This window comes from Lineus longissimus, chromosome 1, assembly GCF_910592395.1.
Source record: "Lineus longissimus chromosome 1, tnLinLong1.2, whole genome shotgun sequence".
NCBI lineage: Eukaryota > Metazoa > Nemertea > Pilidiophora > Heteronemertea > Lineidae > Lineus > Lineus longissimus.
In genome coordinates, this window is record NC_088308.1 from 26921982 (window position 1) to 26934515 (window position 12534).

Here is a 12534-nt window from a genome sequence, read left to right on the forward strand (position 1 = left end):
ATTGTAAGCCAGTAATTCAGCCAGATACCTAAATCTGAAAATAGTTAACTGGTTGATTGTGTGAATCCAACTGTTCACGTGACTATTCGGGAATTGAAGTTCGCAACAATAGTGATCGTGTCATCAATGTCTGCCAATATGCATATTTGCATTTGGTGGCATATGATAATTGTAATAACCTCGATGCGAAGAATGCATAGGCAGCAGAGTGTATCAATTATACGGATAGGCTTTTAATCTAATGGTTTCACCGGTTACAAGCCAAGATGAACAACGATGTTGACTACCGTACTTTCAGTGAAAGGGACGAAATGGAGATGATGGCTGACACCAGCATATCGCAATCTCCCTCAGATGAACTGAACGAGGCGTCAGATTTGGTATGTATCCTGTTAATGTCAGTGGTGTGACAACAATAATACTCCTCAGGTGGTGACAATAACATACATGTCATAGCATGACATAGTTTTAGGCGTTTGGCTAGTATGTTGTCATTTCTCATGAATTATTTATTTTACGCCCCAATCGTTGTCTTTAGTAATTACGACCAATGTCAACACTGGCACTCCATTCGATATCATTTGTTATGCTGGAAAAGAAATCGGAAAACATTGTTCTCTCTGTACTCTCGGAATGGTAAGAGTATGGATTCACTTCGGTTATATGGATTCCCGTGTAATATAAACTGACTAACCAGGCTAATGTATAAGATCGCCCCACAGTTGCCCACTTCAAAGAATATTCGTGGTCAAACGCACAAGATGAAACGAACTGAGGCCGCCAAAAAGCAGGTTAGTTTAAAACGTTCAGTTGAGATGCCGCTTCAATGATTTTTATTGATAGCAGAACTGCTCCGGTGTGGCTTAACTCTTTTTTCTCGGGGAAGAAGAGATGTGGAAGGTATGTGGATTGGTGAGGGAATTTTGATTCCGCCATGCTACAATACACGCAGGGGGCAGGGGTCCTCATCATCATCCCATCTGGAGGAGCGAGATCGGTGCACTGCGTTCGGATGGTACTGCTAGTTAGTTGCGATGGTGTTTCAAAGTGGTGTCCTCATATTGTTGTGGCTTTATCTAGTGGATGTGGAGAGGGATGTATATAGGTCAGTGTACAGAGTCTGGAGGAGGTACATATAGGTCGGTGCAGGGGTTTAGGGAACACAGCAGGTTGCGGTGTCATCCCACAAGGCAGAAAACATAAAGCCCTATAAATGCCTGTCTTATACTTCTTTCGTTAATGAACCAAATTGAACGCAGAATGGACAGTCGTTAAAGGCATGTATATCACCACGCACATATCATTTTCTGATTTTGCGTGGCGATCACTGATAACAAATTCCAAAGTAATTCATGTACGTAATTTTCCCCTTCCCTTTGTGTTTACATTAATTATGCCCTAATTGACCATTACCAAAGATAATGCAGCTCATCGTCATAAAATCTAGGTCACTATTCGGACATATCCGCCATGCAAGCAAGGGGTTTGGTAAGTGGAATGACTCACGGTGTCGAGTTAAGCAACCCTTCCCTCTGTACCGTAGTTGATTCTTGCATTCTCTATGTTTGGATTGGTTTGGTGCACAATCTCTTGCCCGTTCAAATGATGCTGTCCCACCAAAAGAACTAAGATCGGTTCGCAGAGCAATCAAATATTCCGTCGATCAAGTGTCCATCGTTATTCGCTTAACCCTGATCATTTGCAGGCATACTTGTTTCTTCTCTTTTCTTCGAAACAGACAGACAACATATTTTATCATTGTTAACCAACATTTTCCCTACGTACATCTTCAGACGACGTTTATCGAGGCCACCTTTAAAAAATGGGAGTGTAATAAATTTGTTGCCAGTAAGAAGAATCGGTTAGTATTACTTATTGTTTTCTGAAAGGTATCATCGAAACCGAACAAAAAATGACAACAAATATAGATTCGTCTCTCTTGACCTCACAAATGGAATGCAGCCTATGTGAATTTTACCATGTTATCACCGCAGTTACTGATGAGCGATCGCGAATTCATATCAAATGTCTTCTTGTTCTGAAAAAAGCCTTATTTGAATATGTTACTTTCATACTTCGTTCTCTTTCTAAGGGAAACATGTGGATGTGGACAACCAAAGGAGGTTCACAAAAACATATTGGACCTGGTTGGCACATGGAACAAAGATGTTCATTCTACAACGTCGAAGACTAACGCCTTTGGAGAGGTCAAGTTCCTTGGGTTCGGACCAGAGGACGACTTAAAACCGGTAGGTTGTGATTTATACAACCAGGACTAATATAGAGGAACAGCTAGGTCAAGCAGCTACAAACTCGAGCAACAGTGGTAGTATCTCAAGTTATACTAGGTGTATGAGTTATGTTTATTTATCGATTTGAATCCCCATGGATGGGAAATGTGTAGGAAAATCAGTTACAAGGATAAAGCTCAATATGCCTAGCTCTCCAGTTCAAACAATACTACCTGGATGGCCAACGAACTAACGGAATTACTCGAGTTTGCTATTTTTGCATTTACCTGTCTGTTCGGCACTCGAATGCACGCAGCAAACTTACTAGGGTTCATCGGCTGCTTTCAATACATCAATAACCAGGACAACACAGTTAGGCGAATATGTACCTCACCTCCACGGTCGAGAATCAATCCCATATTAAGCATTCTCTGTTTGGCATCTTGTTCAAATATGGATTGTTATACGAATGTACAATTTGAAATGCAATGCGTCTATGCTTTCAGTACATCCGCCTTGCGGACAATACCGCTTATGAGGACGTGTGGACTCTCCTAAAAGACTACTGGAATGTGAAGCCGCCAACACTCATCATTTCTGTCACTGGTGGAAACAAGAGTTTTCACTTGAGTCGAAAGATGGAGCAGGCATTCCAAGATGGATTAGTCAATGCAGCCTCCTCGACAGGTATGTTATAATTCAAAACTCTTATGAAGTAAAGTGGTCCTTTTCGAAGAGAAACTGAGATAGACTACGCAGTCGCGGTCTTCTAAGAAGATTTGGACGAACCACAGTAGGCCAAAAAAGAGTACTTTGTAGTATATGAAAAAGCTACTCCCAGGGAGAGGTTTTTTATTGACGTCAATTAAGTCTATGCTACAATTGTTTAAATCCTTGTCAATTTCTAGGAGCCTGGATAACCACGACTGGCCACAATGCTGGAGTAGCCAAAGTGGTCGGCAAGGCTGTTGGATTCTACCGCATGGCTAACGTGGCGGACAAGCAGATCACATGTCTCGGCTGCCTGTCATGGGGATATGTGGACAACAAGGAGGCACTTGTCAACGAACAGGTAAGCAAAGGAATCATTTTAACCGACATTATCCATAACTCTGACAAAATAAGCGAGGTGCACTGGTATACTAGTTTGACAGTATTGCCTCAAACTGAACTCGACTAGAACGGACTGCGTATCGCAATAGGGTATTCGAAAACCCTGGATCAACAAACACTGGACTGGACTGGACTGGACTGGATTCAACGTCACTGCGCACCATCGTCTGCATCAACATGGCGACAACAATGTATTGAGAAACGACGGGGAAATGGGACATGGTATCCGTCTATGCTACACTGTGCATGATATGTGCATGCTATGTACATGAGTGTAGGCGATACACTACGATGAATTATCGATATTATCAGGCTGGTCCGGTGGCACACATCTGCCAATTTCATCATGTTAATGGCGTGTCAAGACCCACAAATCACTCAGATGTCTAGAGCAGGCACTTGTACATATTTCTGTTTACATAATACATAACCATACCTATTCTGTCGTCGCCAATTATCGTAAAATCTACGATAAAACCCGGGCGACTTTTCGGGTGACGCCATGTTCATGATGTTGATGATGGAATTAGGCGGGAAGAGATTCGGCGGGGTTGTGGGAATTGTATAACTTTTAGAAAAATCCAGGTGGTGGAGGGCGCTGAGTCATAGTCCAGTCCAGTCCAGTCCAGTCCAGTGTTTGTTGATCCAGGGTTTTCGAATACCCATCGCAATAGTTATACTGCACGAAAGCATAAAAGTGAGTCGTCGGAGTGCATATGATCCCGTCCTCCACCTCCCATGAGAAAGCCAGAGGTGCACCATCTACTACTGGTTGTCATGGGAACGTATAGATGGCGAAGATGAAGACGTAACACGATAGTGCTCAATGGGCATGCAACCTATGGGATCCGAACGCAACCCTGGAAGGACGTAGCGACATGACTAGGACTATACTTTAAAAAGGGTTTTACGCCTTAAACTTCAGCAAAAGACTAGTTGATGTATCAAGTACTATGCTGTCGCATGGACTATAATATTTCGATATCCTTTTCAACACTTTTATGCTATATATTCTAGGGTGGAGGAAAGTTCCCGGCGATTTACAACTTCGAGGACTGTCAACCAGTTACGGATTTGAAGAGCGAGGCCCCTCTTCAGCCGAATCACTCACACTTCCTCTTCATTGATGATGGTGTCGATAAGAAATACGGCGGAGAGGGTTTCAGAGCTGGAGTTGAAATGCACATCTCCCAAAGAGTCAGTACGAAAGGTAGGGTTGCGCAGCACCCAACAAACAAACGATAAAAACCGCTTCGACCTGTGATCACGATAGCATGTGGCGCTACTGCCCTCGCCCACAATACTCCACTCTGAACAACAAACATACGCTGGCTATTGGGTCCAAGCAGTGACTCCTCTCAGTTTTTCTTTTTCCTCTCCTTACAAGTCTCAGCCGGCTATATGACATGATGGCCTGAGTGCATTTATCCGGAAGTGTTCGCACTACAACATGTACAGTTCTTCATCGCAATTCCAGGGGAGAAGTGCCCAGTTGTAAGACTTGTTCTAGAGGGTGGCGTCAACACACTTACCGGAGCTGCTGAAGCGATCAAAAATGATATTCCCTGCGTGTTCTTCAAAGGGACTGGGAGGACGGCAGACTTCATCTCTAATGCTTATAGGCTTACAGCAGCTTACTCTAGGTAGCATAACTTTGCGATATATCCAATGACATCACAGCTATGGCAGTTTCCTTATAAGTAATTGCCCACTCGCTTTCAACCTCTCTGGCTTTTTCATTCACAACGTTTTGTATCGTAAAGCAGTTCATGTACACTTTTCTTTCATTTGAAGTTGTAACGGTGAGATCTAATTGTGGTTCCAAAGTACAGGAATCGGACCGGGGGACTAGGGGTATGATCGTTGACTTCCACAATCGAGAGATAAAATAAAATGATGATTTAATCACCATTTTATACCAAATTTTCTGATAGATTCATTTAATTGACATGATTTGTTTTGTAGCGAAGAAGAGACTGGTTTTCCTGACAATTTTGATGAATTGATCTCGCATGACACTGCGCACTTTCTTATACAATGTAAGAGCGACCGATCAAAAGAAAAAGTATATGCCGAAGTCCGGACAATCCTCAGCAAGCGATTACTTGTAAGTAGCAAGGCAGTTAAACATATAATTATGTAAGGTTACCATATAGTCTTCGTTGAAATCCAAATTCTAATGACAGGGGATGAGAGTTACTACTCTTTTTCCACAGCATTCTTTTCTAACGCATATAATACGATAATGTGCATGTACTTGCGTATATAAAAAAGTTTTGCATGGAAGTGAGAACCAAAACGTTGTCTTTTGTGCTCTTTCTGTGTTTTAGGTGAATGTGTTCGACTTTACATCTGGCGATTCAGCAGATGTAGAGTTTGCCATCCTCAATGCTTTACTGAAAGGTAGGAATCGTTTTTCTTCATTAGTCCGCTCTGACTGTGGCTGCCTATCCTATCTGGCTTGGGGGCTAACACAGTTGTTAACCAGGGGAGCCAGACATTTCCTAGCGATCATTTAATGATTCTGTGCCTTGTCTTCCCCTGAGTTCCACGTACGTTCCCAACCCGAGTTCTGCGGTTAATCCATGGGTCGCATTATCAACTGTTTACCCTTATCTTAATGTATCTTATAGCCTATCGCTCCGACGTCAATACTCAAGCAAGTTTGGCCCTTGCGTGGAACAGGTGTGATCTGGCACGGGAAGAGATATTCTCAACTGAGAAACGGCTTCAGTGGTTGGTAAGTGTATGGAGCGAGAATTGGAGACACCTGCAAAAGAAAGCCGAAATGGCAAGAATAAAAGTATGAATTAAACAACATCATTTTCAACATCAATTTCTAATCGCGATTGCTCAGATATAGATCAGATGCGCCCCATTTTCCAAAAGTTCGGATTTCTAATTTCCTGCTTTCGTGTTGTAGACAATACCGATGCACGAGCACATGACTAAGGCATTAGTTCAGAACAAAGTCGATTTCGTCCAACTGTTCCTTGATAAAGGGGTTGATGTGAAAAACCTGCTAACATATACAAAGCTTGCTGAAATATGGTCTAAGGTAGGCAGTACATTCGCTCAATCGCAGAAAAATCTAACAAATGCGCTATTTCAATCTAGTCCTTAAGAAATCTTCAGATATTCAACCGGTTAACTAACCTCTTCTGCAAAAGCCTAAACATTATCTCCAAGCACACACACGGCAATAATACGGATCATCGCCACACCTAAAACTTGTATAGTGCGTACGAAGACATGTCTTCACGAATTCGCCAATGACGTACTAAGTATTTCATTTTACATCTAATCTGAACGGCAACCTCATGTTTTCTTACAAATGGGCGCCATCTGATTTTCTTCGATTCATCCAAATTTCTTTCCATTTTCATACAGAGCCTTGATATCCCATCAAGCCCAGCTGCAACACTAATAAAGGCGAAGCTACGCATTGATTACGCAATGGTCATCGAGGGAAATTTAGCCGGTAAAGTAAAGACGAAATCATTCCTGAAGGCAATCGGAAACATGCTGGCCAGTGAATTAGGGTTCCGCTGCCTTAATCCATACGATGGTAAGAAATTCATTGCAAGTTTGGGTCTGAGGGAACTCATCAACAGTCAACAAAAACCAATGACAAAAAATGAGTGACCAAATCTTTCAACTGGTACTCAAATTTAGCCTCATCGATATCGCAGTCGGAATCAATCAATCAAACAGGTCATCAAAAATGTCGTTCCTGTATTGTATGTTTTATATATATCCTGCTGTAACCCTCTAATAGTGTTGTTTGACGTTACAACTTAAGTAAAAGCATTTGTTTTTTTTAACAGGTGAGGCCAGAATCGTATTCGACCAGGACGCTTTGAAAGATGGTCAACACAGATTCCTGAACCCGGAAAAGGAATTGTTCCTGTGGGCCGTTTGTTTTAACCGGGCAGAACTAGCGTCACTCTTCTGGCAGGCAGGGAATGATCACATAGCACTGGCTCTTGGCGGGGCATCCGTTCTGTTGTCGTTCTCCAAAGTTGCTTACATCCTTGATATGACTGACCAGGCAGCAGCTTTAGAAGAACACGCACGGTAAGAGTCAGAACATTTACTGGTTTGACATGAGTTGATGCAACTATATGCATTACTTCTTCTTTAAGGTAGAGGTTGTTTCTTCTCCACACAGATAGCAGGAATGAATCCTTACCAGCGCAAACAGACCAAATCGAACCTTTTTCTGACGGAAAGCTTAATATTAGTCATGTTAGTGTCAATATTGGCAATAAGGTTAATGTTGGTCTCATGGTGAGATAAAAAGCACAGCACCAAAATGCTCTTAAGATGATGTACAATGTATATGGGAAAGTAGATGAATGTGCAACACAACGTGGATGAACTGATCGAAGAAATAAATTGTCTCTCGTGACGGTCATTTTCAGGAAATTAGAGGAAAAAGCTAGCGGTGTTTTAACTGAGTGTAACAACAACAACCGCATGAATACCGCGAAGACACTCGTACGGAATATACCTGAATTCGGCCACAACGTTACTGCATTGTCTGTGTCCAATGTTGGTAAACACATGCACTTCATGGAGAACTCAGCCTGCCAGTCTTTCTTGTCTAACGTATGGAAGGGACATCTTGCTACTTACACCGAGATGTGGAGGGTAAGTTCAAATGGCATGTGTTTGTGGCAATTGTTTCAAAGTCTGCAGTTACTAAAATTATTGGCATTTCGTGGCTGATATGGGGGTAACTATTGCCCAATTGAAAAAACGCCAAATCGTTCTCACATCACTTTACATCACTACATTTTGGATTATTTCACAATCTTTCCTTTTTTAAAAATTTTGTTTCAGATTATTGTGGCTGTTTTTTTCCCGTTTGTGATCCTCTCCATGCGATTCCGAGTCGGACATGTCAGGGATGACACCAAGTCCCGAAAAGATGAAGGTGTTCACAGCCCTCTTACCAAAGAATCGCCCGTTGGAATATTGAAGGCAGCGTATTACTTCTATACGTCACCCATTGTCAAGTTTATATTCTATGTGGTAAGTTTTTCTTCTTAGAAAAGTAAGATCATGGTTCAGGTCGTTCATGCATCATTCACAACAGAATGTATTCCCAAGTTCTTCTGTGATGGATATGGTGGGCAGTTTCTTAGAAATGTTTGAGCATCTGAATGGCTGCATCAGAACCCCTTCCGGTTGTTTCACTGCGTGCCTCGGAGGACGTCGGAGCAGAGGGCATAGCACTGTCGAAGCAGTATAGTAGGACACGCCATGGCCATCGTTCGGATCATGCACTTCTTTCTTTATTTATTGAGAACTTACTATAACCCAATACATGTACTTTCAGATATCGATGCTGGTCCTTTTTGTTATTTTTGCCTACTTCGTTTGCATTGACCTACTTCCCTGGGAAGATAAAGATCATATTGTACCTCGCTCACACGTCATTGAATTCATAGTTTGGGCATGGATGGCCACACTGGTAGCAGAGGAACTGAGGCAGGTGGGTATTCATACTCTAAAAGATCTGAGAACATTGACGTTGCAACTTTTATGGCCGTTTATATGAGTTTCGCTTCTTGATTTTTTATCCGACAGATTATAGGCAACCAGGTCCAATCTTGGAGGAGCAAAATCGTCGATTGGATAAGCGACTTCTGGAATCAACTGGATGTGGCAATCTACCTCCTACTACTCATCAGTGTCATCCTCCGATTCGCCCTCACTGGAGAGGCCTTCTTCTACGCCAGAGTAACCTACGTGTTCTGCTTGTCAACCATGCTTGTACGGTTTAGCAACAATATGTACGTACATCCTGACTTGGGCCCGAAGGTCATCATGATTGGGAAAATGGTAGGTACTTTCATCCTCAGTTCGTGGGCTAAATAAATTGTTCACAATACATCCTGTTTAGAGCAATAATGTGTCATGGGTTCAATAGTGTAACGAGTCATGAACAGGAATTATGGAAAAAGCTGATGGCAGAATTCCGCTCGTGAACTTGTTGCTTGTTCTCGACGCGTTATCATTAGCAGAGCATTCTTCTGCCTTGGCCCGTTCTTCTCCATTCATGTGCCCTTCCACTTGCTCACTGGCTCTAGTTATCTCTATAGGATCGGCGTCACAAAATGAAATCCTGTAACATTCTGTACTGTGCCCTTGTTATGTAAAATAATCACTGTGTTTCCACTTTCAGTTGAACGATTTAGTATTTTTCCTCGCCCTTCTTGTCATCTTCATCGCCAGTTACGGCATCAGCTCTCAAGCCTTACTCTTTCCTAATGCCCTCCCGCAAGCCAAGATCTTTAAGCAAATATTCTACTATCCATACTGGACGATGAATGGGGAATTCGATCTTGACCTGGCTGAAGGTGAGTGATAATGAGGCTGAATCCATAAACAATAGAGTATTGTATACATTATCGAACAAGTCTACGATTAGGACGAAGCCTATTGATGATGATGATGATGATGATGATGATGATGACGTTTCTTCCATGTTCGCAAACTACAAATTCATTTCAATCGATTTTTTATAGGTTCTTTGTCGGATGGAACCCCATGCTCTACCAACCGCACTGTGTTGGCAAACGATCCAGGGATCGTGCAGTGTCCAACATCTACGTGGGTCGTACCCTTGGCCTTATGCATCTACGTCCTGATCGTAAATGTATTGTTACTGAATCTGCTCATTGCTGTCTTCAGGTAAGTACGTGCCGTTCAAATGAAACTCTTAATGACTCATAACTAAAAGTATGTCCTTGAAAACAACTCAAAACGATTTAAGAGCTACCTACAGCTAGCCTCCTCAATTTATTGTCAAGAAAACACTAGCATGAACAATATCACCTTCAATCAATGAGGTCACATATTGAGCACGACCAGATCACATATCGTCATGGCAAAGTATAGTAATTATGAGATAAATTGATCCTTTTTTACCATTTTTATTGGCAGTTATACATTTCAACAGATACAAGAGCAGTCGAATCGTGTGTGGCGCTTTACGCTCTACTCCTTCATCGAAGAAAACTACAACCGCCCAGTTCTTGCTCCACCATTTGTCGTGTTCAGTCACTTGTTTCTAATAGTCAGAGGAATCTATCACAGATACAGGGGTGAACGACCAACAACTGCCTTCTGTAAGTAAAATGGCATTAAATATTTTTTAATGAATCTTGCGATATTTTTCGTATGACGATTTTCTAACATTCCTCGATCGGTTCGATAGGGTTACCGTCTATTTTCAACCAAGCCACATAAACTAATGAAATGAAGAGAGACTCTCACTGATGAATTATTCTTCCAAGGCATTCTTGAATAGGTCCAATGTTATTCATAATTTGTTGTTTTTATATCAGATGATGTTGGCTTGATTATTACGAATTCAGAGTCACTCTAGTTCAACTTGGGTAAAAGGGCATTACACGCATGCACAGCATCTATCGTGATCCAGTTCTCTCAATCCTATTATGAAACCTAATGGCATTTTGACTCTTTAGATGTCATGTGCAGCGAGGAAGAGACAGCAAGACTAAGGTCATTTGAACGGTATGCCGTCAATGTCTACAATTTCAAACAACGAAAAGAAGACGAAGAAAAAATAGGATCGCAGATAGGAACAGCTGGCGAGAAGTACGTATTGAAAATGACAGATCATAGTTGCCTGAATAAGGCGACTGATACAGAAGTGTCCCGAAAGATGTGTTTCAAGAGACGACGATTTTAGTTGGAGTAAACGTGGCTTTAGTTTGTTCACTGTTCTCTGAAGAATTATCTTCCACATAATTATTCCCCTTTGTGTATTAAAGTCAATTCAATAAGGAGAATGTGGCTGCGATCTAATATGATATTCGTCTTCGTTTCGTAGGATTGTGGCAGAGATGACTCAATTAAAAGAAGACATAGGGTCCAAAACGTAAGTAAAACGAGTGCATCGATGCCAATTATCATGAACGGTGAAAATAAGGGAACTATACGCCGGTTGCATAAGGAATATCCTCGCTAGGTATCAGGTAGTTTTGGACACACGCCTGGTAATGAATGTACACGTCGGGTACGTATTGCCGAATCGTGGGCACCCATGAGTTGGTGGAGCAGTTTTCAATATCCCCATATACTGGAAAACTGCCCTTTCATATTTTATAGCGACCGATTTAAGTGTGGTTCTAGAGAGATTCTTTGTTTGCCGGACAGTCTAACCAAAGTTATGGCAACTTCTACACCGGCATTGTTAGTAAATATTGCTTGTACGATTAGACGAAACACTTATAACATGGGATAACCTTTATTACAGTGATGTTGAGACGATAGGGACTCTACAAGCCGCCGTTAATGAACTCCGAGCAGAGGTAAGCGGACAACGTGTCCGCATTGACCAACAGACCCAGCTTCTGCGAGACATCCTGAGCAGGATGAGTGGTGGGGTGGATCCAAAACCAAGGAAGGAATCCGATGTCGAATAAGAAAGGGTATACTCAAAATACTAGATATAAGCTGCAATTACTAATACTAAAATTTGTATCTTGAAGGGCCAAGCAACCGTCGGATGTCCTGATTTTTCGCTCCGAACATTGCAGTTACTAGTGACAACGTGAGCTCAATGTAAACCTCGCCAAGAGAGATCATTTGAAGCACTGCTAACTTGAGAAGAGAAGAGAAGGTCTCTATAAAAACGCCAATCATTATCAAAGGATAATGACTTGTCTTGCCTCTTTGTACCATTGTGATCACAATATTTAAATAAACTATATTCCTATATGAATCGGAACTTCTCATTTTTTACACTGTCGTATATGTCCTTTACTTCACTACGAAGAACATCAAATCGATTTAGGGCTTTATAAAAAGTACCGTATTCGATGTAATGTACCGTTGTAACGTTTAGGGCTGCTCCTCACATTTCAGTGTTTACATGAAATAGCTAGCTTGATAGATCAATGCTTTTCAATAGGAGGACACAGAAAAAGACTTGTCGCCCTGTATTTAAGCGTTCCTAAAAAAGGTGGGGAAATACTCAAAACGTTGCACCGGTATCGAAGAACTAGTATAGGGAACCAACCGTCGTGTGTCTTATTTGTAACAAACGTTAACAGTGGACTCATATGGCATTCACTTACTAGTAAATAGCCATAAAGCTTCGCCTGACCTGACTCCGACAGAACTGGTCGCTTCGTCTATTAATGTACAGGTG

General features: G+C 41.8%; 1 protein-coding gene across 2 annotated transcripts; it reads left to right on the plus strand.

The window, feature by feature from the left end:
* The first annotated feature begins 177 nt into the window (after positions 1 to 177).
* On the plus strand, positions 178 to 12047 carry LOC135482573 (transient receptor potential cation channel subfamily M member-like 2). Of its 2 annotated transcripts, XM_064762725.1 has the most exons (24): positions 178 to 380; positions 723 to 791; positions 1794 to 1861; positions 2093 to 2249; positions 2738 to 2918; positions 3140 to 3303; positions 4362 to 4554; positions 4822 to 4987; positions 5310 to 5451; positions 5675 to 5747; positions 5978 to 6084; positions 6268 to 6402; positions 6735 to 6912; positions 7172 to 7421; positions 7769 to 7997; positions 8190 to 8381; positions 8689 to 8844; positions 8940 to 9194; positions 9538 to 9712; positions 9881 to 10046; positions 10299 to 10483; positions 10844 to 10976; positions 11212 to 11259; positions 11638 to 12047. In XM_064762725.1, the coding sequence occupies exons 1-24, from the start codon at positions 267 to 269 to the stop codon at positions 11804 to 11806; spliced, it is 3705 nt and encodes a 1234-aa protein (XP_064618795.1). In that variant the 5' UTR covers positions 178 to 266; the 3' UTR covers positions 11807 to 12047. The 2 variants fall into 2 exon arrangements, with proteins under 2 accessions (XP_064618795.1, XP_064618804.1); XM_064762734.1 differs by lacking the exon at positions 723 to 791.
* Positions 12048 to 12534: the final 487 nt, after the last annotated feature.